The sequence below is a fragment of the Mustela nigripes genome, chromosome 14 (assembly GCF_022355385.1).
Source record: "Mustela nigripes isolate SB6536 chromosome 14, MUSNIG.SB6536, whole genome shotgun sequence".
NCBI lineage: Eukaryota > Metazoa > Chordata > Mammalia > Carnivora > Mustelidae > Mustela > Mustela nigripes.
Window position 1 is genome coordinate 98,530,228 of NC_081570.1, and position 25,440 is coordinate 98,555,667.

General features: G+C 32.5%; 1 protein-coding gene across 1 annotated transcript in view; it reads left to right on the plus strand.

Moving 5' to 3' along the window:
- SYCP1 (synaptonemal complex protein 1) overlaps nt 1-25,440 on the plus strand; it is a 139,172-nt gene that overhangs the window by 63,363 nt on the left and 50,369 nt on the right. The window contains exons 12-19 of the mRNA XM_059374336.1: nt 3,055-3,149; nt 3,652-3,836; nt 5,068-5,135; nt 10,952-11,013; nt 20,371-20,475; nt 21,461-21,564; nt 22,704-22,821; nt 23,660-23,730. Of these exons, the coding sequence (XP_059230319.1) occupies nt 3,055-3,149; nt 3,652-3,836; nt 5,068-5,135; nt 10,952-11,013; nt 20,371-20,475; nt 21,461-21,564; nt 22,704-22,821; nt 23,660-23,730 (808 nt within the window). The remainder of the gene's footprint in view (nt 1-3,054; nt 3,150-3,651; nt 3,837-5,067; nt 5,136-10,951; nt 11,014-20,370; nt 20,476-21,460; nt 21,565-22,703; nt 22,822-23,659; nt 23,731-25,440) is intronic.

Below are 25,440 nucleotides of genomic sequence, written 5' to 3' on the forward strand. Positions count from 1 at the left end.
CCCGTCGCTTTGGATTCACTTCTCTGCCGGTCCTACCTTTCAGAAAGTGGTTGTTTTTCTGTTTCCAGAATTGCTGTTCTTCTTCTCTTCGATCTGCCGATGGATTTTCAGGTGTTTGCAATCTTTAGATAAGCTATCTAGCTGATCTCCGGCTAGCTGAAGCAGTCTCAGCTTGCTACTTCTCCGCCATCTTGACTCCTCCCCCTCCAGATATCCCATGTTTATTTTTCTTAACAACTTTTTACTGTTTCAAATCAAAAGTTTAGCTTTGCCAGGATCTGCAAATGCCCTCAGGGCAAAAGCTGATTCTGTACTTATCTTCTCCCCATTTACATTTTCCCTTTCCCTTTTGGCCTGACAGAATAAGAATAAGAATAAGAATTTCTTATTCTGTCAGGAGCTTAATGATGTTAATATTCTTAATATTTGATCCTTTATTTTTATTCCTTTTAGAGGAATGTTTGAATGACGTACATTACCCATTACACCAATGAAGTTTTCAGTTTTAGTTTTATATATGTCATTTCTAGGAGTTTTATTTAGTTTATGGATATCTTCTTTTTATAGTTTTTAAAGAATGATATAATACAGTTTTTAAATCCATAGCCAGTAATTGTAATATCTGAAATCTTTGCTGATCCAAGTCTGCCTTTTAGTTATTCTCCTGATTCTGCTCGTGATGCTTTCTTTCCTCTTGTGATTGTGAGGTCATGTAACTTCATCTGTGGAAATTCTTTAAGACTTGGATTGGAAGTACATTTTTACAGAGAAAATTTGCCTTAGAAGCTCTGGGATCCTGGGTAAACGTAGGAGCACTTCAAATTAAGTTTTGGTTTGAAGCTTTTTAGAACACTGAAACAGCATACATTCAGCTCTAGTTCATGCCTATGGTCTAGTTTGTAATTACAATTTCTCAGAGGAGACATTGATTATCAGACTATAAGAACTGTATCATAGTGGACATAGTGGACATCACAGATTTGATTATCATTTTCTTCCCTCCAGATCTCCTTTTCCCATTTTGTTTTCAGAGGTGGACCACTGGGGCTATAGCTCAGTGGTAGAGCATTTGATGGCAGAGGTGGACCACTAACACTTTCAGTTCTACACAGATTTTCAGAATAGAACTTTTATTTTTTTTTAAGATTTTATTTATTTATTTGACAGATAGAGATCACAAGTAGGCAGAAAGGCAGGCAGAGAGAGAGAGGAGGAGGCAGGCTCGCTGCTGAGCAGAGAGCCCGATGTGGGGCTTGATACCAGGACCCCAGGATCATGACCTGAGCTGAAGGCAAAGGCTTTAACACACTGAGCTACCCAGGCGCCCCCAGAATGGAACTTTTAAAAATATAAACCTAAAACATCATTTTGTTGCTTAACATCCTTCATAATTTTTTATGGTCTTTATGACTTAGGAGCTATATGCCTTTGAACAAGTCCTGTAAATCTTGTTATGATCTTGTCTTTATTATCTTTCCAATCATATCTGCTTTGATTCCTCCCTCATACTTTAAGTTTCATGCTATTGAAATAAAATTCCTTTAGACCTCAGAAAGTGTCATCTTGTCTCCATAATTTTTGTCTTTGTACATGCTCTTTCACCTGTGATACTTTTTCTCTCCCAGCTCCCACTTACTCTTGTTAAATCTTACTGGCTTTCAAAATGTTTGAACTGTGCTGACACTGTGTGGAAGCCTTCCTTGAACTTACCTTCTCTATGTCAGTTTCCCCTTACCTCTGTCTTCTGGCTTGGGTGCCCCCTCTCTATATTAATTTCCAGAATTTCTGAGTGAGTGCCCATCTGCACATATCATTGATTATTTGTCTGCTTGCCCAGTTAATTGTAAATACCATGAATTTTAAGGTCCAGTTTCTAGTATACACCATCATTACCATTGTCATAATAATCTATAAAAATTATTGATTATATACTAAACACTGTTGTTAAACATTTTAGGTTGCATTATTTTGTTTAAACCTAATAGCAACCTTTCAACATATGAATAATTATCATTATTCTCTTTTTTCAGTTGAGAAAAGTGGAGACAGACTCATTAGGTATCATGCCCAAGGTCAGGTAGCTAGTAAGAGGACATAGAATAATTTGAACCCAGGGAAGGGAACATGAACTTCTTTTTTTGTCCTGCTGTTTTTATGATGTTTAAAAGTGAATGCACATATACAGATAAAGCACATAGACTAGTACCTAACACTTAGTATTTAATAAACACTAGCTATAACGTCAAAAGCTTTTAAAAATAATATTTCAGCATATGAATATAATATTTTATTTAAATTATTTTTTAAAAAAGATTTATTTGTTTGAGAGAAAGAGAGGGATAGAGAGAGAGAAAAAATGAGCAGGAGAGGCAGAGAAGAAGAAAGAATCTCAAGCAGACTCTATGCTGAGCAGAGCTGTGCCGGGCTTCATCTCACAAACCTGAGATCATGACCTGAGCCGAAATCAAGAGTCGGATGCCTAACCAACTGTACCACCCAGGCGCCCCTGAGTGTAATATTTTAGAAAAATCTGAAACTCAAGATGGGCAATGATGAAAATAAAATAATGGAATAATTTCACTGGTAGGAGATAAATTACTTATAATATTTTTGTGTGTATTGTTTCCTTTCATATGCACTATTTATATAGATACTACTTAAACATGCCCTTTTTATTATGTAATGTTTTGTGAATATACATCCAAATTAGTGATTAATAAAGTCTGTCATCATTTGTAGTGGCTACATGGTATACCATTATGTTTATGTACCATCATAATTTAATTTTATCTCCTGTTGAATATTTAGGTTATTTCCAATGTTATTAAAAAATGTAGGACCAAAAATCCTCATATATTCACCATTGAGTGCTTGGGATATAATAATCTTGAAAAATCATAAAAGTAGATGATGACCAATATCAGTGCACTTATATTTGCATAATTATACTTCATTTTAGAGTATCTCATGGAGGAAAAAAATTATAACAAATAATTTTCTTTCTTGTTATATATTTTTTACTAAGTACTACCAATCCACAACTCTCTTTTTTAGAATTACAGAATGAAAACTTAAAAGAATCAAATGAGAAGCAGGATCATTTGACATCAGAACTAGAAGATATTAAAATGTCTTTGCAAAGAAGTGTGGTATGATATAAAAACCGATTAGTGTGTGACAAGCCTCACAGTATGAATCAACAGATATTTATTGAATGCTAACGCTATGGACAAGGACCCAGAACTTCAAATAGAGAAGATAAAATCCCAGCTTACAATCTGCTTATAGTTTAATTGAAAACATTGAATAAAAACACATCAAAAGTATAATTAAAATACAAGATCATGCTAGATGTCAATGGTGATTCAGGCAAAAATTGCTATAGTAGTTCTAAAAATTAAAAGAACACTGCAGGCAAGGAAGACTCCATTGGGAGGTTGGGACTATAGATTGGCTTTGGAAGAATGGTGTATTGAAATAGGAGTATTGAATGGGCATTTCAGATTGGCGAGTGTGGGGTAGTGGAGGGAGTTAATTGAATAAGGAGGGAGGGAGAGGCAGAAAATCATAGAAACAGATGACTTCAGTTTTTTTTTTTTTTTTTCCTGAAGGCCCTTGGATTATAACATCTATTTTGTACTTTTGTTTTAGAGTACTCAAAAGGCTTTAGAGGAAGATTTACAGGTAGCAACAAAAAAAATATATCAGCTCACTGCTGAAAAAGAAGCTCAAATGGAAGAATTTAATAAAGCTAAAGCTGGTCATTCATTTGTGGTTACTGAACTTAAAACTTCTATCTGCAACTTGAAAGAATTATTGACAACAGAACAACAAAGGTAAAAATTTTTTTATTTAGTTGAATAAAAACAACTTATTTGTAATATTCATTTATTTTCATTGTCAACTGACTTCCTATAGCATCTGTAACCAAGTCTCTCTCTTTTAAAAAAGATTTTATATATTTATTTGAGATAGAGCATGAGTTGGGAAAGGGGCAGAGGGAGAGGGAGAAGGAGAAGCAGACTCCCTGCAGAGCAGAGTGCCTGAAGTGGGGCTCCATCCCATGACCTGAGCTAAAGGCAAATGCTAACCCATTGAGCCTCCAGGCAACCCCCATGTCTTTTTTTTTTTTTTTAATGTAAAAAGTGGGAGTACATTTTAAAAGTTTGTATTAGGTAAACAGGTATTCTGGGAAGAGACAGCATGTATTCTCTAGGATAGTTTCCATGCATACTTTGTCACAGACTCAAATAGGCAAGCTCATTAAGTGCTGATGCAGTGATAGGACATATTTAATTAAACTGTGGATTATTATTAGCTTCGTAGAAATAACTTCATAGGGTGTGAGTTTGTTTTACTGAGTTTGTTTTCTGTAATCACTTTTTTATATTTGTATTTATAAAGCTGTGTTAAGAGGCCTAAGTGAGGCCTAAGTCCCATTAGCACTAGGGTTATTTAAGTCTGGTAGGATGAAAGAGAGGAACAAGCTTTTCTGTGAAGTCATGACCAGTATTTTTTCTTTACTGCTTATGTATGGTGGAGGAAGAAAAGCTAGATCTTCTAAAAAGCTCAGCTCATCTTATATATTCTTGGTTGCTCTATCCAAACAACTTTAAAATTTTGAAACTGTAAGTGATCTTAAGTATCATCTGTTCCAATTACCTTAGTTTTATAGATAAGGAAGCAGAAAGCCAGAGGAATTAAGTGAATTGCACAATTCTCACATTTATATTGTTCCTAAGGCAGAATTTGATGTAATAGTAGTTACATATTCAATCTCTTTCAAAGTTCTAAGACACATTCATTTGATTATCATCAATAGCTAAGTGATAAATTGTCACCAAAAGCTTTAAGACTTTTGTGCAGATGTAATTAATATACAGCTGTGTATTAATAATACCTAATTTTGAAGTGTTATGCTATATGGCATGGTAGGTACTCAAAAAAAAGTTTCATAATTGAATGAGTGAATATGCAAGATATATTTTTAACCTGCACCAATTTTAGTTACTAGATGAATTCTGATTAAAAGAATGTTTTACATTTTAAACTAATATATTTTACAAGATTGGAAAAACGTGATGATCAATTGAGAATACTTACTGTGGAGCTTCAGAAGAAATCAAGTGAACTGGGTAAGATTTAGAGAATAACGTGTACATGATAATATTAGCCAATTATAAAAACATTAACTATTTCAGAATAAAATATAGTTTCTCCTCTGTCATCTATCAGTAATGATTATTTTGTAATTTTTAATTTGAGTTTTCAAAGACAGAGAATTTAAACCTTAAGAAAGACTTAAGTTCCATTATGCAGTTCATAGATACCTATTAGTGTAAGGAGGCTAAAAGATATTTGTAGTCTGTATTTCTTATTTTAGGATTTAGAGGCCTTAATAATTCTTAGTGGAAAATGTCTTCTATTTTAATTGAATTTTGAAATTTTATTAATTTGTCATGTTGGATTATGAACTATTTATAGGAAAATGCTGTCCCGTTTTGTCATACGGTATTGTTAATATTTAACAGATTTCATGGCCAAAAGAGAAGCTCTGTAGTTATTTTGTGAATTTATGACACTTTAATTAGCTAATCCTAATAACTCCTATGTTTTATATTTATAGATATGTACGGATGTGGAGAATTACAAAGATAGAAAAACATTTTTCTTTTTTTATTTTCTAATTTTGGTGAAAATCATTTTTAGAAGATTTATTATATTTTATTTTTAGAGAGAGGGAGTGAGTAAGCATGTGCAAAAGAGGGGGTGGGAGGCAAAGGGAGAGGTAGGTAATCTTCAGCAGACTGCCCCTGAACATGGAGCCTGACATGGGCCTTAATCCCATGACCTTGAGATCATAACCTGAGCGAGCTCAAGAGTTAGATGCTTAACTGGCTGAGCCAGGTACCCCAAAGAGAATTACCTTTATAAATTAAAATAACTCATGAATTAGCAGGTGTTTTTCTAAATTATCTACACAACTTTCTGTCAGCTTTATTATTAGCTTTGGATACTTGTGTAATTAAAATAATTGCAAGAAATTTTGTATTGGTAGGATGTTTGGATGAAATTTTGAAACTTATTTATGCTTTTCCTTCGGCAATGCCTAGTTTCCTACTATAGATGAGGCCAATCTTTGAGCATCCACAATTGTACTATTCAATGATAAATAATTTCTTTGATATTATTTTATATTAGATTTTAAATGTATTTTTCATCTAACTTTTAAATCTTCCTTCAATTGAATGTTGTATATTAAGGAATAACTTAAAATATCTTTAATGGATTATTTATTTATAATAATTCATCCTGATATTGAAATTAAATGGCTCTTATTATCAGATAAACAGATGCATAAGATGATTTTTCTCAAAACAGAGCAATATATATTGAGATGTTTGGATAAGGAATTCTTCTAGAACTGTGAAGAAGTTCTGTGTGTGTTTCTTAGCATTATCTTAGGTGTTGTGGGAACATATACAAGATATAAAATATCATGCTCTTGAGAAATCTCTTGTTATTGTGGGAGAAATGTTGAACACATAAAATCATCAGAACAGTGTTTCCAAAATGTGGAGATGAGCAAGACTTGTATTAGGATAAGGGAAGGAAATATTGTAACTTTTAAAATTTTATGCTTTTCATATGTTTTATAATGAATATCATAAGACATATTTATATTTTAAAATTTATATGATTTATGAATAATATATTTGTGTTTCATACATATTTGTGTATTTGGAGTGAATGCTCACAGATTTGTTACTGCTGGAGATGTGTTAATGCTGATGACAAGAGGAAGCCAAAGGTATAGTGTGGTCTGCAAAACTGGAAAAGACTATAGAAGAGGTAGATTTTAAAAGTAGTCTTTAAGGTATAAAGAGGCTTTGGGTAGTTGTAGAGAATGGTGGTGGAACGTGGAAAGCATTATGTGTAGGAGAGCAGCGTAACAGTGACATAAGTGCTCAGCATTAGCTTGGTTGAAAGTATAGTTCTCAAAATTAGAATCTTGGATGATATTCTTTTCTCTTTTTTCCTTCCTTATCTTTCATTTCTAATTGGTTATCCAGTGCTGCTGTTTCTAACTTTTAATATCTAGCTCATAAAATCTAACTAATGTAACTTTATCTTTTGAATCATTCCCTTTTTCTTCATCTCCACAGACCTAGAACAGTTTTAGCCCTTATTTCTCCTTTCTGGTTTTAAGATTCCAGCACATTCTCTTAGTCTACCAGAGGGATGCACGTGAGTAATGTAATGGAACGCAAATTGTATTTGGCAGATTAATCATCAAACCATGCTTCAGATCACCCTCATTTGTCTTCATCTTTGTTCATCCCTTGTTGTATTTAGTAGGATCCAAACAGAAGCTTTGCCTTATTTTCATAAACTTTTTTCTTACTGCAATAGTTCTTATACTTATTGCTTTATTTCCCTACTACGCTTTGCATTCTTCCTCAATGGCACATTCTTAGGCTTACATCTTGGTTAGAATAGCCCTCCATCAGCCTCCATCATTCCCTCAGCAGTCTCAGTCATTGACTCATACTAAGACCACTTTTTTCCCTCCACAGATAAAGCCTGTTCTACCTCTTATATCTTGTATTAGGTCTGAACCACACACCTCTGACCAATACTAATTGTATTAGTTTGACAATCAGTATTTTTGTTTCTAGTTTTGTCTCTTTTTGATTCTCTGCACTGATGCTAGTGTGTTCCTTTAAAAATACAAATTCTGTGTTCTAAATTTAAGAGTCATCTTATCACTTGAGTTAGAACTCTTTAAATATCACCTGTTGTTTTATTGCTCATTTAAAGAGTGAAGTAGTGCATGCAAAGCAAATTAAAACCAACTGTAAACACAAAGTCTTTGTCAATTTATTCTCAGTTTTTGACTTGGTATAGTTTGCTTTGCTTTTTCATATGTCTCCTCTCTTCAGTTTAATCTAATGTTGCTCTAAACAGGTTTTACTCCTGTGGTCATTTTTCTGTATCTGTACCCATGTTTGCTTTTGCTTTGTCATATAACAGATTCTCTCTCTAGTGTTTTGTATTGCTTCTTATTTGATTATTAGATTTAGACTTAGATGTTTATTCCTTGTTTAGCTTTGGATATTTAAGTAGGAACATTAATGACATGGTCTTTGTGCTGATGATGAGATCTGTGCTTTATTTAGGAAGACATATAAAATAACAAATATTTAATTAAAAATGAGGATAAGTGTTATGAAGACAATGAAAATAAAACCATGTAAGAAAATAATAGGGCCTAATGTAGATTTGGTGATAAGGCATAACTTTTAACTGACCTCATAAATAAGTGAGATTTGGTGAGGTAAAGGATATGAGTTGGAGAGAGCTTTTCAGTCAGAAGGAAACACATGTAGAAATGCTCTGAGTTGTGAAGGAGCTTGGTTAATTCAACTGACTGAATGAAAGTCTATGTGACTGAATGTAAGAAGTGATATGAAAAGGGTAATAAGTATGAGCTGATAAGGACAAAATCAGGTAGGAGTAAGGAAAGGAATTTTGATTTTATGCTAACTTTGAAGGAAAACCATTAAAAAATTTGAACTATTGAGATGACATGTTCTGGTTTATGTTTTTAAAGGATCACTGCAACTTCTGTATGGCAGATAAATTTGGTGGGTGAGGATTGCTTATAGTGAGGAAAAGGTAGAATTGGAGAAATTAGATTGGAAGCTATTGAGTGGTACAGGCTTGAGAGAATATCTTCTAAAAGTGGAATCATATCACACTTATGCTAGTACATTTGGTGAGCTCATGAATCTAAGGACATTTTGTCTGTCTTCAGTTCTGAAAATTTTTCTCTTATTTTTTCTTTTCTAGTGTCATTATTCTCTCTGTTAGTGCTGATAGGTGGATTTTAGAAATTTTGGCTCTATCTTTTGTATTTTAAAATTTCTCAAAATTTTTTTTCTCTTTTAGTTCTTCTGGGGGGTTTTGGGGAACAATTTTTTTTTTTTACTTCCCCCTGCTAATTCAGCTTTATTTTGTTATTTTTAAGGTTTTAGTTGTCAAATTTTGAATTTCTAAGCGCTCTAGGTGACTTATTTCATGGATATTTACTCTGTTGGATACTATACTTAGCAAAATACCTACTTCTGTTTGCTTTATTAATTCCTTCTTGGATTTATTATAGTTCTCTTAGTCGACTTTGGTTGATTCTTGATTACTTACTTATCAAAGTATTTGAAAATATTTTTTCACCCACATATGTTATAATCTGATTTTTCTGATTATATGGGGTGGGGTGGGGGGCGATAAAATGTATTATAAAGAAAGGTGGGCTTGGTAGCTAATCTTTTGGGTTTAGGAAATGTCTATCTTGCTTAGAGATCATGAGCTATTTGGGGGCATTGCTGCATCACTTTGCCTCCAATTCCTAAATCTTTGATTAAAATTGAGGTGCACTATGTGGTGGGAGGTATGGTCTAGGTGTTTCACATAGCTTTCTTTGAATTAATGTTGGTCTCCCCTCTCCCTGCCAAAATTCTTTGACTTTTTGGTTTGTTCATGGTAGCCTGGTTTTATTAATGTTGTAAATATATATATTTTTTGTCTTTTATAAAGGGATTGGGGGTAAAAGAATGTGGAGACACCCTCAGTCTACTGTCTTTAATCAGTCCTTGAGATTGAAAAAATAAAATCTTTTTACCTAAAATGAAATGTGGTTAAAGCTTTGCTTGTGACAGGTTTTTCTTTGAGAGTATGTGGTGGGATTTTGTATCTTGTTGATTTTTTTCTTAAAAACTATAGGCAATTATTATAAATTTTGTGTTTATTTTTAATGTGCAGAGTCTGGGAAACTTTCAGCAAATCTCTTATATCTCCAGTTATTAAAAACCCTTAAGAGTAAGGAAGGACAATGTTTCAGATAGAATAAAATTTTAGGTGACAGCTAGACATCATTTGGGAATTTTGTAGGCAGTTAAAAAAAAATCTAAGAAAGGAGAAAAAAACAGGAGGTTTGAATTGGAAATGTTCTAAAATTAATTAGCCTAATACTGAATTAATAGAAGATAGAAAGAAAAGCATTGTAGAGTGTTATTTAGGATAGAAAAAAAGGGTGTCAGCAATGAAAATAGGAACAAGAGTTAGGACAGGAAATGCAAATAATGCAAAGTCTTGAAAATCAAAGGGAGAAAAGTAGAGTAGTTGAATAGCATCAAATGCCAGAAAGCTCCAGAATAAAGAAGACTGAGAATTTTACCACAAAATGGTTATTGGTGATCTTTGAGATCATAGTTTGGTTGATGTAACAAGAGGTGTAATTAATGTAATGAGATAGGCATTAGTTTTGCGTGGAGCTAAAAAAGAAATGTACACATAACAAACAAGTTTGTCTGCAAAGCAAAGTAAGAAATTTGACAGTAGTATGAAAGGACAGACAGGTCAATCAGATATTGTTTTGTATTCAAATAGATGTTTATAAGGGAATTTAAAGTTTCCTGTAAGAGAGTCCATGTATATCGGTAACATAGCAACTAAAATCTCAGAGGAGGTAGGAATATTGAGGTCCAGAGTACAATGGTCAGAATTAGCTTGAGAAATGTGGATCACTTCTCCTTTTTAGTTTGGAGCAAAGATGAAAAAGTGAGATACTTAGACAATGATGCAGTAAAGGTGAAGCCACGTGCTATGTAACCTCATTCCGAATATATTTTATATAGCTCCATTGCTTATTTTGGTTAATGAACTTGAGTTCTTTTGGTTGTGAATTCCACTTTCTAGAAACATTACTATTAATATTTATCATTTTTGCATAGTCCCATTTAGACGTCCTCTATGCTTTATGGTGGTTTAGTTTCATTAAACCATCTCTGGTTTTTTCCCTTTAAAATGATGGTATTCTTATTTCTTGTCTCTTCTTTCCTATTCTTTTAATCTGATTTTTAATACCTTTTTATTCTTTTGTTTATTTTAGAAGAGATGACTAAGCTTAAAAATAACCAAGAACTAGAACTTGAAGAATTGAAAAAAATCTTGGTAAGTACATAATTTCTCTTGTTAGTATAGAGCACTTTTCAAAATAATATTGAATCCACAGACTTAGACTCTCACACTATAAATGTTTTATATTAGTGTTTTAAGCTAAAATATTAAAAAAATACATTTGTGTTTTAGTAAACCACATTCTTATCATACCAAATTTAATATATTTTGAAAATTTTCTTGATGAAAGTGTTTCTTATTTGTGTGTTGGCAGTACATTTAAGTAAGATCAAGTATGTGTGTGATGTTATTGATTTATTGATAGTAAATTTGGTATGCTTGTGAAAACTTTGAGCCAAAAAGCTACAGTTTGGGGGAAGATTTATATGTTATATATTCAGTAAATATGTTTAGTGTTCAAATAGAATCATGTTTAATGAATTTGTTAGGATAGGTTTTTTAATTTTTTTAAGATTTTATTTATATATTTGTCAGAGAGAGACAGAGAATACAAGCACAGGGAAAGGCAAACAAAGAGGGAAGCAGGCTCCCTGCTGAGCAAGCAGCCTGATGCAGGACTTGATCCCGGGACCCTGGGATAATGATCTGAGCAGAAGGCAAACGCTTAACCGACTGAGCTACCCAGGCGTCCCTAGGATAGGCTTAATTATGTTTTAATTGTTTACAACATGTGGAGCATGGACAACAAACTTTTTTTAAAGGACTGGAGAGTAAATATTTTAGTCTTTGTAGCCTATATACAGAATGTTAATTCTCTTCTCCTCCTCCTATTTCCACACCTTCCCTCCCCCTTCTTGTCCTCTGCTTATATTTATTTTTAGCAACCTTGTAAAAATGTCAAAAATGTAAAAATTATTCTTAGATCAAGGGCCTACAAAAAGAGACTGTAGGTTGATTTTACCTAGCAGGCTGTAGTTTGTTTATAATTACAGATATTTGATTTGGGGTTTAACCTATTATATCTCTGCCTGGTTTTGCAACTCCTAATTCTTCCATCTCTTGGGAATCATTATTTCCAAATTCTTTCTCCATTGAATTGCTTTGCTTCAACTCTTGTGAATAATAATGTTTACATTGCTTTCAGATTTGATAATGCATACTTATCTGTTGTCATTGTTGTTGTTATAGTTTAAGTCTCAACTTGAATATCAATTTAGGTAACCTCTTTTGATATTATCTATAAACCTCTCTTATCTAGTTTAGGTCTCTGTATGGCTTGTTCCTATAGCCACCTGAACTTTTCCTTTATAGCACTTAACACAAGTGGAATTAATTTTTTTTTGTATAATTGTTTAAAACTTTATTCACCTTTCTGTATTCCCCTTACTTAGTACAGTAGGTGGTATATAGTAGGTCCTCAGTAAATAGTGGAATGAAGGTATGCTCCCATAAGGGCTAAGAACCCATGTCCTGTTTTCCTTGTAACTTTAGTACCTGCTTAGCATAGTGACTGACACTTTAATTTGTTGAATGAATGAATACTAAGCATTATTTTTACTATAAAGATTCACTCCTATGCAGATAAGGATTGGTTTAGGGTTTTGTTATATTTGGATAGCAATAGAACACAATTATTGGGGTACCTGGGTGGCTCAGTGAGTTAAGCCCCTGTCTTCTGCTCGGGTTGTGATCTCAGGGTCCTGGGATTGAGCCCCGTGTCAGGCGCTCTGCTCAGCAGGGAGCCTGCTTCCCCCTCCCTCTCTCTGCTCACCTCTCTGCCTACTTGTGATCTCTGTCAAATAAATAAAGTTTAAAAAAATTTTTAAAAAACCCCACAATTATCTTGGTCTTTAAAATTGTCATGTTTCAATTGCTATCCAACTCTTTACTTCTTAGCTATATGACTGAGAGCAAATTAACTAAACTCTCGATGCCTTAGTTTTCCATCTATGAAATAGGGAAAATAATTATATATGTAATGGGGTAGTTGTAAGAAATAAATAAAACAATATATTTGCCCATTTAACAAACATATTTTGAGTTTCTGTTCTGTACCTTGAGGGTACAGTTGGGAGCAGATGGTTGCATATGCTGCTTTCATGTATCTATGTCATGAAATATCACACTTAAATATAAGCAGTCATTCAAAGGTAATATTGAATGGTGACAAAGGCAATAAAGGAAAGTGCTAATAAAGGCAGTGGTATGAGGTATGAGGCCTTAAAGGGACTTGAACTAGTTGGTTAGGTCAGAAGAGCCTTTTTTTTTTTTTTTTTTAAAGTAAAGCTTGAACTGAAATCCAGATTAGGAAGGGGGAAGAGTTTATCAGTGAAAAGTTCCTTTGATAGGAAGGCATATGGTGTGTGTAATGTGGAGTGAAAGGAGAGTGGTACAAAATAAGGCTAGAGAGTTAAGGTAGTAGGAACATGGTAATTCATGGCCTTTTGAATCCTATCAAGATGATTTTCGGGATCCCTGAATGGCTCAGTTGATTAAGCAGCTACCTTTGGCTCAGGTCATGATCCCAGAGTCCTGGAATTGAGTCCCACATCGGACTTCCTGGTGAGGGCAGAGCCTGCTTCTCCCTCTCCCTCTGCCTGCTGTTACCTCTGCTTGTGCTCTCTCTGTCAGATAAAAAAATCTTTAAAAAAAAGAGATAATTTTATATTTATTTTAAGAGGAATGGGAAGTTCTAAAGAATTTCAGTAGGGAGTGACTTGGTTTGCATTTTGAAAAGCTCATTTGGCTTGGAATATTGAGAACAGTATATTAAGGTAGAACAGTTAAGTATACAGACAAAGGAGAGATGATTATAGCTTAGGCTGGGAGGTGGTGGTGAGAAAAAAATGGATGGTTTTGAGAAATACTTAAGATTTAAAGATTTAAATTCTTTGGATTGATCTAGGGGGATATTACCATTTGTTGAAAAGATTCCTTTTTCCATTGAGTTGCTTTTGCACATTTATAAAAATCAATTGGTCATATTTGTGTGGATCTGTTTCTGGACTATTTTTGTTTTCTTGATCTATTATCAATTCACCAATGTATCAGCATCTTAATTACTATAGCTTTATGATTGATCTTAGATTTGGGTAGTTTGATTCCTCCAGCTTTATTATTAAAAAGTTTTTAGCTATTCTAGTTCCTTTATCATATAGAATTTCAGCTTGTCTGTATCTGAGAAAATCCTGCCAGAATTAAGATATAATTGTGAGAAATCTATAGATCAAGTTAAGTTGAATTGCTGTAATTATGTTGAGTCTTCTAACACATGAACATGGTATCAATTTGTCCATTTGTATAGATCTTCCTTGAATCTTTAATTAGCATTTTGTAGTTTTCAGTGTATAGATCTGTACATGTTATATTTGTACCTAAATATTTCCTTTCTTGAAGGTGTTTTAAATGTACTTAAAAGTATTTTTTCCAGTTGTTTATTGCTGTAGATAGGAATATGATTGCTTTATGCACTGATCTTGTATCCTGCAGTCTCACGAAAATCATTTATTAGTTCTAGGAGTTTTTTTGCACATTTCTTATCATTTTCTATGTAGAGAGTCATTTTGTCTGTGAATAAGGACAATTGTAGTTCTTTTATTTTTGACCAACTGAACTGGATCAGACTTCTAATATGATGTTCTTGAATAGAAGTAGTAAACATGTACATCTTTGTTTTGATCTTAAGGAAAATTCAGTGTTTCACCATTAAGTATGTTAATTATAGGGGTTTCTTTTGTAGAAGTGCCCTTGCATTCCTAGTTTGACCGTTTTTTTGATTATGAATCTGTTGAATTTTGTCAAATGCTTTTTCTATGTCTACTGATATGATCATGTAGTTTTCTTTTTTAGAATATTAATATGGTGTAGTACATTGATTTTCGAATATTGAACTAGCCTTGCGTTCTTGGGATAAATCCCAGTTGTGTGGTATATTTTTCTTTTTTTTATTGTTGAATTTGTTTTGTTAATATTTTTTTGATTTTTAATTTCAGGTTCATGGGAAGTCTATAGTTTTCTTCAGTTATCTTTGTCTGGTTTTAGAATTAGGCTAATCTTGACCTCAGAAAATGAGTTGGGAAACATTTCTTTCATTCCTGTGTTCTGGAAGAGATGGTGTAGAATTAGTATTATTTCTTCCTTAAACATTTAGTAGAATTTTCTGGGTGAAATCATCTGAACTTAGAGACACTTTTTTGGCCAGATTGTATTTATTTATTTGTTTGTTTGTTTATTTATTAAAGATTTTATTTATTTATTTGAGAGAGAGAGAACACCAGCAGGGGGAGAGGGAGAAGCAGACTCCGTGCTGAGCAGGGAGCCCAATGCAGGGCTGGACCCGGTACTTCAGCATCACGACTTGAGCTGAAGGCGGACACTTAACTGACTGAGCCACCCATGTGCCCCTTGTCAAGATTTTAAATGATGACTCTAATGTCTTTCATTATTGTGGAACTATTCAGTTTATCTATTTTATCTTAGATAATTTTGGTAGTTTGTGATTTTTAAGCAATCAGTCCATTTCATTAAAGTTGTCAACTTTCTGTGCATGGAGTTATATGTAGTATTACTTGGATTTTTTTTTTTTTTATGTCTATGGAGTTTACAGTGTTTGCCTTTACTTCCATTACTAATATTGGCGATTTGTGTCTTCTTTCTTCTTTAAACCTTTAGAGGTTTATTAATTTTTAAAAATTTTTAAATTTTATTTTTTAATTTTTATTTAGTTTTTAAATTTCTTTTCAGTGTTCCAGAATTCATTGTTTATGCACCACACCCAGTGCTCCAATACAAAGTTTATTAATTTTACTGATTTTTTTTTCAAATAACTGGATTTCTGTTTTATTGATTTTTCCTGTTTTTCTATTTCCAGTTTCATTGATTTCTTCTCTTTATTATTTCCTTCCTTCTTCTTGCTTTGGGCTTATTTTGATCTTTTTCTAGATTCTTTAGATGGAAACAGATTGCTGTTTTGAGAACTTGCTTTTCCAATATGAGCATTTATTGCTATAAATTTCCTTTAATCATCTTCTTAGCTGCATTCTACAAATTTTGTTACATTGTATATTCATTTTCATTTAGGTTAAAATATTTTCTAATTTCTCTTGATTTCCTCTTTGACCCTGGGGTTATTTAGAAGTCTGTTATTTAATTTTCCTGTGTTTGGAGATTTTCCTGTTTTATTTCTGTTATTCATTTCTAGTTTAATTTCATATGGTCAGCAAATATACTTTCTTCTTTAAATTTATTAAGAATTTAATATCTTAGTAAATGTTCCATCTGTACTTGTAAAGAATACGTACACTGCTGTTGTTAGGTATATTGTCCTGTAAATAACAGATTCAGTTGATTGATGGTGTTTGAAAATCTTCTGTGTTGTTGATTTTTTTTTTATCCTGTTCTATTATTTACTGAGAGGTATTAAGAGCTCCTATTTTGATTTAGTAATTGTTTCTTTCTAATTATGTCAGTGCTTGCTTCACATATTTTGAATTTGTTATAAACCTCACATTCATACATAACTATTAGATCTTCTTGGCATATTGATCTTTGGTCAATATTAAATATCTTTGTCTCTGGTAGTATCCTTTTTTCTTGATGAATGTTTGATTTTCATGGTGTATCTTTCAACCTGTATTAGTCATTATATTTGTAAATACTTATATATATGGATATATTTAGCCTATATATAAATGAGTCTTCCTATGCACTATTGCTAGAGTTGGTCTTTTAGATCACAAATATGATCATGTTGTATGCTGTATCAAAATTTTAAATATCTCCACATTTCCTATTGATAAAATTCAGACTCTTTAAGTACAATAAGTAGTTCTTTAAAGAAAGTTTTATGTTCAGTTTAGTTAACATATAGTATATTATTAATAGTTTCAAGGGTAGAGTTTAGTGATTCGTTAGTTGCATATAATACCCAGTGCCCTCCTTGATGCCTGTCACCCAATTACCCTATTCCCCTTACCCACTTCCTCTCCAGCAACCCTCAGTTTCTTTCCTAGACTTAAGAGTCTTTTATGGTTTGCCTCTCTCTCTGTTTTTTTTTTTTAAAGATTTTATTTATTATTTATTTGACAGACAGAGATCACAAGTAGGCAGAGAGGCAGGCAGAGAGAGAGGGGGAAGCAGGCTCCCTGCTGAGCAGAGAGCCTGATGTGGGACTCGATCCCAGGACCCTGGGATCATGACCTGAGCCGAAGGCAGAGACTTCAACCCACTGAACCACCCAGGCGCCCCATCTCTCTCTGTTTTTATCCTCTTGTATTTTTCCTTCTCTTCCCCATGTTTATCAGTTTTGTTTCTTAAATTCCACATATGAGTGAAAGCATACAGTATTTGTCTTTCTCTGACTGACTTATTTTGCTTAGCATAATAACCTCTAGTTCCATTCACATTGCAAATGGCAAGATTTCATTCTTCTTGATGGCTGAGTAATATTCCATTGCATATGCACCCCATCTTCTTTATCCACTCATCTGTAGATGTACATGTGGGCTATTGTGGACATTGCTGCTCTAAACATTGGTGTGCATGTACCTCTTTGAATCACTATATTTATGTCCTTTGGATAAATACCTAGTAGTGTAATTGCTGGGTTGAAGGATAGTACAAAGAGTGCTATATACTGCTTTCCCTAAGAGCTGAAGCTTTGCAGCCCTCTATGATCTGTAAACTTGGTGTGAGTTGTTGGTGCTGGTCTTCCAGGGGAGGGGCCTGTTGTGCTGATTCTCTGGTAGACTTGCCCTAGTGGAAGTGCACCTCCAGTGCATAGGGAGGCAGGGTTTGGTGTCAGTTATTAGTTTTTATTATTAATGTAGGACATTTATTGTCATACCTTTAATGAAATTGTTGTGATCTTATGCTTGAATAAAAAACATAAAAACTGAGTTCACACACACACACATACATATGCTGTTCAATAATAGGAGGAATTGATAGTAATTAAGTACCCATAACTAAAGAAATAATGGTAGTTTTATACTTGGTCTTGCTTTGTTTCTAGAGCTATGATATCCAGTATGATAACTATTAAACAAATGTGACATTTAAATTTACATTTTTTTCCCCTTTAGGATCACCTTTGCCATATCCCATAGGTATTGAACCAATAAGTCTTTGTTCTCATTGCTTTCCATGAATTGATTAAGTTCTACTTTGATTTATTGGTTGACCCAAACATGTCTGAGCAGGATGGTCTTTAGCTTCCAAGTGTTTGAATTTCTTTTAAACTCTTTCTTGTGATTGAGTTCCAGTTTCAAAGCATTGTGGTCCAAGAACGTGCAAGAAATAATCTCAGTCTTTTGATATTGGTTGAGACTTGATTTGTGACTCAGTATGTGGTCTATTCTAGAGAAAATTCCATGTGCAGTCAAAGAGAATGAGTATTCTGGTGTTTTAGAGTGGAATGTTCTGTATATCACGATGAGGTCTATCTGGTCCAATGTGTCCTTGAAAGCTATTGTTTCTTTGTTGACTTTCTGCTTAGATGATCTATCTGTTGCTGAGAGTGGCATGTAGGATCCCCTACAATTAACCGTTCTTATCAATATGTCTCTTTATTTTGCTTAACAGTTGGCTTATGTAGTTGGCTGCTCTCATGTTGGGGGAATCGATATTTACAATTGGTAGGTTTTCTTGTTGGATAGACCCTTTCAGAATGATGTAGTGTCCTTCTGTATCTCTGTTTCTCACTTAAAATCTAATTTGTCCGTTATGAGAATCGTTACCCCAGCTTTCTTTTAAAGACTCTTGGCATGAAATATCCTCCATCCCTTCCTCCCAGGCTGGACGTATCTTTAGGTTCAAAATGAATCTCTTGTAGACAGTGTATGAATGGGTCTTGTCTTTTTTTTATTTATTAATTTCTTTTCAGCGTAACAGAATTCATTGTTTATGCACCACACCCAGTGCTCCATGCCATACTTGCCCTCCATAATACCTACCACCAGGCTCACCCAACCTCCCACCCCCCCGCCCCTTCAAAACCCTCAGATTGTTTTTCAGAGTCCATAGTGTCTCATGGTTCATCTCCCCTTACAATTTCCCTCAACTCCCTTCTCCTCTCCATCTCCCTATGTCCTCCATGTTATTTGTTATGCTCCACAAATAAGTGAAACCATATGATAATTGACTCTCTCTGCTTGACTTATTTCACTCAGCATAATCTCTTCCAGTCCCGTCCATGTTGCTACAGAAGTTGGGTATTCATCCTTTCTGATGGAGGCATGATACTCCATAGTGTATATGGACCACATCTTCCTTATCCATTCATCCGTTGAAGGGCATCTTGGTTCTTTCCACAGTTTGGTGACCGTGGCCATTGCTGCTATAAACATTGGGGTACAGATGGCCCTTCTTTTCACTACATCTGTATCTTTGGGGTAAATACCCAGTAGTGCAATTTTAGGGTCATTGGGAAGCTCTATTTTTAATTTCTTAAGGAATCTCCACTCTGTTCTCCAAAGTGGCTGCACCAACTTGCATTCCCACCAGCAGTGTGAGAGGGTTCCCCTTTCTCCACATCCTCTCCAACACACATTATTTCCTGTCTTGCAAATTTAAATTAAAGTAGACCAGATTTAAAAGTCAGTACCTCAGCTCCAGTAGCCACATATGAAGTGCTTAGTTACTACCACATGTTCCTATTTTGTCAGAAAGTCTAATTTTATAAGACTCATCTAAAGTGGAGGTTGACAAAATTTTTATCTATACATCCAGTAGCAAAGTTTTAGGCTTTGTGGGCCATATTAATCCCTGTTGTGACTATTCAACTTTGTTATAAGGCAAAATGAGAATATATAATACAAAAACATATTAGCTGTGTTATAGTAAACCCTTATTAAAAACAAGCAGTGGCTGGATTTTGCCTGTGGACTGTAAGTTGTTCACCTTGTTTGTCTAGAACATTGAATTCCTGAGAGAATAAAGCAAAACCATTTCATCAGAAGAATGATAATAAGAATTAGAGATTTTAGAATGGTTAAGAGAAAAGTTAGGGAATGTTGATAACTTTCTTCAAATATTTGTTTTTGCTATCGTGTGAAAAAGGAACTAGACTTCTATATGACTAAGGAAAGCAGAACAATGACCATTGCATGAAATTTACAGGGAAACACATTTTAGTACAATGTAAGGAAACAGGATTGATGGACTAGTGAGTGACTAATAAATGCTAATAAACTGGAGTGATTTATGTATTAGATGAATTTTGAATTCAGTGACCAGCATGATTTTTTTTTCAATGAAAACTTCAGGACTTTGTCCATTGAATCTTCTGTCATCATATATAGTTTTGGAATTTACTTAATTATGACTTGTTTTCTCTCTCTCTCTTTTTAATTTTTTATTTAGCTATAATTGTCTTTGCTCTAGTTAGGCATTTTTATTATTTTACATATATATGTGCTTTGGCTGTCATGATTCGTTAATGTTCTTAAATAGGCAGAAAACCAAAAGCTTTTAGATGAAAAGAAACAATTTGAGAAGATAGCTGAAGAATTAAAAGGAGCAGAACAAGAACTAACTGGTCTTCTCCAAACCAGAGAGGTTTGTTTAAAAAAGATATTTTCTTTCCAACATTTTGTTAGAGAATACAGATTTACAGAATAGATTGTGGTATTGTGAAGGATTTGCTTTGTGTAGGATTTCTTCTCACAATTCCTTTGAAGGAAGCGTTCCTGCTACATTTAATATACTAGTGATTGGTTTGAAACAAATCTAGAGAATCTTCATATTATAATGGAGATAAAGATTGACATTATGATATCAGTAGTATACATAATGCCGTAGTTTATAACAATCACATTTTTGATGTCTTTAGTATTTATAGATTGAATATTTTACTTTTATTAAGTTCTTTGTTTATAATTTTTACAGTTCTCATACTATAATTTTAGAATATATTTTTATTTTAAAAAAGTATTTTTTCAGTATGTAATAGCATTACATTGTAATTATATTTTTATAATAATAACAACAATATAGGGTTTTTTTTTTTTAAGATTTTATTTATTTGAGAGAGAAATAAGCAGGGAGCATAAGCAGGGAGAGGGACAAGCAGACTCCCTGCTGAGCATGGAGCTGCATGTGGGGCTCGATCATGACCCTGAGATCATGACCTGAGGTGAAGTCACTTAGCTGACTGAGTCAGCCAGGTGCCCCCAGAACAGATTAGTTTTTAAGATTTTACCTGATTTCATTAACTAATATACTTTTACTTAATAGAACATCTTACTTGAGATTAATTACCTGCTAGAGTAAAACTGATGAAAGTATTTTATAATATATAAATATAATCTTAATGGTTGAGCATTAGAATATCAAAATGGAATTCACTTAAATTACATTTGTCATTGCTTTTTTTCCTATAATCAGAATGGTTTTGGCATTAAATCTATTATATTTTAAAAGTTGACATTTTAAACCAAAATATTGTCAAATATTTGACTTGATTATACAAGTGGCCACATTTTAAACAAGAAAATTGTAAAAAAGAAAAAACCTGTTTGCTGTGATTATACACATTTTCCAGGAAAAAGTACATGATTTGGAAATACGGTTAACTGCCATTGTGACAAGTGAACAGCATTATTCCAAACAGGTTAAAGAGCTGAAAACTGAGCTTGAAAATGAGAAGTAAGTTTTTTCTCTATAAATAAGTTATGTATTCAATTTCTTAGCTTTCTGATAGTTAATAATAAATTAGTAAGTTATATTCACTATTTATTTGGAGTTAAATTTCTGTTTTATTCCTAATTAGAGATAAAAATAATTTATTAATTTCATTGTTAATTAAATTAGCAGTGATATGTATATATCCTAAACATAAAAAGTACATCACAAAGTGGAAAACTTATTTAGAAGATCACTATATTACTTTTCTTGGAGATAGTTCCTGATAAAAATAATCATTTGCAGTTCTACCTCGTTATTTTGCTTGTTTTGTTAAATTATTTCATAGATTGTTTTGTTGAAGTGACTAAAATACAGGTCATTAAATTATGGGTAAAATTCATATATTAACCAAAATTCCTTTTAATAAATGGACTGGTTAGTTATTTATACTTAGTATAAATTTATATAATCTTTGATATGTTTGCTTTTTCACACTTTCATTTTTGAATCTACTCTTTGATGAATTTCCAGTACTGGTAATTTGGAGAAAATAATAGATGCTGCTGAAATCATTTCATAGAGCCACACAGTCCCCTTCTTTCATTTAAAATTGATCCTGACTGCCACCAATAATAGCAGTAATTTCTCTTCCAGTGTAGAATATTTGGGACCTTGTAAGAGCAGTTCAAGTGTTGTGTACAGAAGTTAAACCAAGTTTTATTTATTTTAATGAAAATATTTTATTGAAGATAGTTCATGCCTCATGACTACTTTAATCAAATCACCAGAAGTTGGAACAGTTTCTAAGAGACAGTATACTATAGACAAAAAAATTATATGAAGAAAATAATATATACTTCAAAATTTGTGGAAAAATATAGAGTATGGGGTATATAGGGAATATTCAAGAAAATATGACATCTTGTAAAAGAAAATATGACATCTTATAAAACAGAGAAAATTTTAAACATGTACAAAGTGGAGGAAAAAATGTAATGAAGCAGCATGTACTTATCACTCAGCTTCAAAACTTAACTAATGGCCAATCTTATTATACTCCCAGCCCTTTCTCTCTTTACCCTAAGATTATCTTGAATTAAATTCCACATCATATAATTTAATAGGTAAATATTTAGGTCTGACATGTTTTTAAAAAATAGGCTTAAGACTACTGAACTAAATGCAAGCTGCAACAGGCTTTCACTGGAGAACAAAGAACTAGCACAAGAAACAAGTGATATGGCCCTAGAAATCAAGAAACAGCAAGAAGATATTGATGTGAGTTGATAAAGTACCAGTGACTTAGTTTTCTAATCTGTACAATTAGGGTATTAGAATAGATAACCTTTCAAGATTCTTTCACTTTCACAAATCTGATTATGTTAGAGCTGATACTTTGTTTCAAAAGAAAAAGATGCATATTGATTTTGGTGGTGAATAACGGGGAACAGAATATTAGAGACTATATCTGTTGATATAGTTAATCGAATTTTAAGCATCAAGATTTTTATGGAGTATTTATTCAACAAGTATTTATTAAGTAATCATGTAAAAATGTGAAGGATACAATGGTGAATAGACTATCTTCCTCTTTAAGTTCTTATGGCTCAATAGAAAAACTAAATACTAAAGTAGCTTAAACAAAATACTACATTATATGTGTTCTTTGGAGACTAAGTGTTACTGGAATTGACAGAATTGCTCTTCTCCCTTCGTGAAAGAGCAGGCTTCAGAGGGAGTATAGTGTTGATTTTGGCCTTAAAAGATGAGCAACTGTGAGATCAGTAGATATCAGTGAATGGAAAAACATTCCTTTAAGCCACAACAATATGAATAGAGGATAAAAGGCTTATATTATCACTGGGAAACAGCAAGTAAAACTTGTAAATTTTTTTTTTGTTGTTGTTTTATTTTTTAGCTGCTATGTAGAGATTGTTAGGGTAATAATTAAAATAAGGCTGGAAAAATAGTATGAAACTATGCAAGGTAAATAGCCCATTGTCTTGTTTTACATACAACTAAATTTTATGTTGATGGTTAAAGGTTTTTAAATAATAGTTTTAATTTTATTTTTGTTGAAACAAAATAATATAAACAACATTGATTATTTCCTTAGAATAGCAAAAAGCAAGAAGAAAGGATGTTGAAACAAATAGAAAAACTGGAAGAAACGGAAACACAGTTAAGGCAAGACTAATGAATTGACTTTTTTGGCAAAAGATTTTAGTACTTCTTTTCTGTTAATTTGTTAGAGTCAATTTAGATAATACTTAATGTTAAGTATGGTATAAAGTAAAAAATTAGAATTACTATGTTAGAGTTCTGCTTAAAATTAAATTGTAATGTCTTTTGTTCTTTGTGTTGAAATAGTAAGATTGGACTTTGAGATTAATTTTAAAGCATCCTGAACTTTCTTATATTTAGTATTTAAGATAGTAATTGTATACAAGAAAATTTAGAATAGAAATTTTTATAAGACCAGCGCTGTAACCCCAGAGCTATGGAGCCTAGAAGAGAAATTTTTAAAAAATTAATATTTCTAAGCATTGTCCATGTTTTAAATCATCTTTTAAATATCCACTTCAATATATCCACTTCAAGTCAAGTGGATATCACAGTATTTATTTTAATCCTTTTTGTTTTTAGTTACTTATATTTTCTTATTTTTCACTATCATCGACAATACTATAATTAACAACTTGGTGCATACAGATTTTTTTCTTATTTTGAATTTGATAGGATATGTTTCAAGGAATAGAATTTACTGAGTTACTGGAATAATTGTTTCAATGACTTTTGATATCCAAATGGTTTTTAATAGGTTATACTGGTTGTAAACCATATAGTACAACCACTATTGTGTGAAAATGATGGTTCCAAAATCTTTTAATTGTTTTGGGAATTAGCATTAATTTATATGATAATATAACAGATAAAAACAACTCATTGTTCTTATGATTTGTAATTTTTATTTTTTGGCTAAGCTTTGGAATTTTTTATGCTTACTTGCTCAAATTTCTTTTTTCTAATATTGCTTCTATCTGTTCCCCATTAATATTTTGAGGTCTAAATTGTTTTCTTACCGATTTGCTTAAACTTTAAAAAATATAGTAATCATAGTAATCCCTTACCTTGCTTTATTTACAGTACATATTTCCCCCAACTTTCCTTTCACTTTGGGTAATTTTTTTGTTGTACATGAGTTTTTTCATTTTGTATAAGATCTAATTGTCTTTTTTTGGGGGGGTAATTTTTCCTATTGCTTTTCTACTTAGAAATTTGCTTAAAATCAAATATTAATCTTTTCTTTAGTTCTTTTTCAAATTGATATATTGATATTCAGTTTTTCTTTCTCTTTTTCAAATAATAAAAACATTTCAAGATAGCTTACTTCTTAACACAACTATGGATCTATGACTTGGGTTTTTATATATAGTGTTTTCATGTTTATTTTCTAAGTAACATGTTTTTGTATTTTGTTTCCTTTTAATCCATTACTAATTTAGATGATTTTCAAATATTTGGGGGCTCTTGTTTGTACTTATAGTCTGAAGTACTAAGCTTTTTTTTATATTTTGTTAACATTTAGGATTGAGATAATGTGGATAAAGTGCTATATAGGTTTGGAAAATCATCTTTTATTGTATTTCTATATTGATTTCTTTAGTCGTTTTTGCTCAATTTTCTCATTGAGAAGTAGCTGAGAAGTTGTTTTTAGGTTGGATCTCAGTGGCTAAGGCATTGTACATTTTGAGGATAAAAAGTGAAGACTTAATTTGGGGAAAAGCTGCTTTTTATTTAAGAGAATTCAGATTATTTTGATTATAATTTTTTGTATATAGACTTATAGAACTCTAAATATAAATATATAGGAAAAGTAAGAATATGTCAATTAAA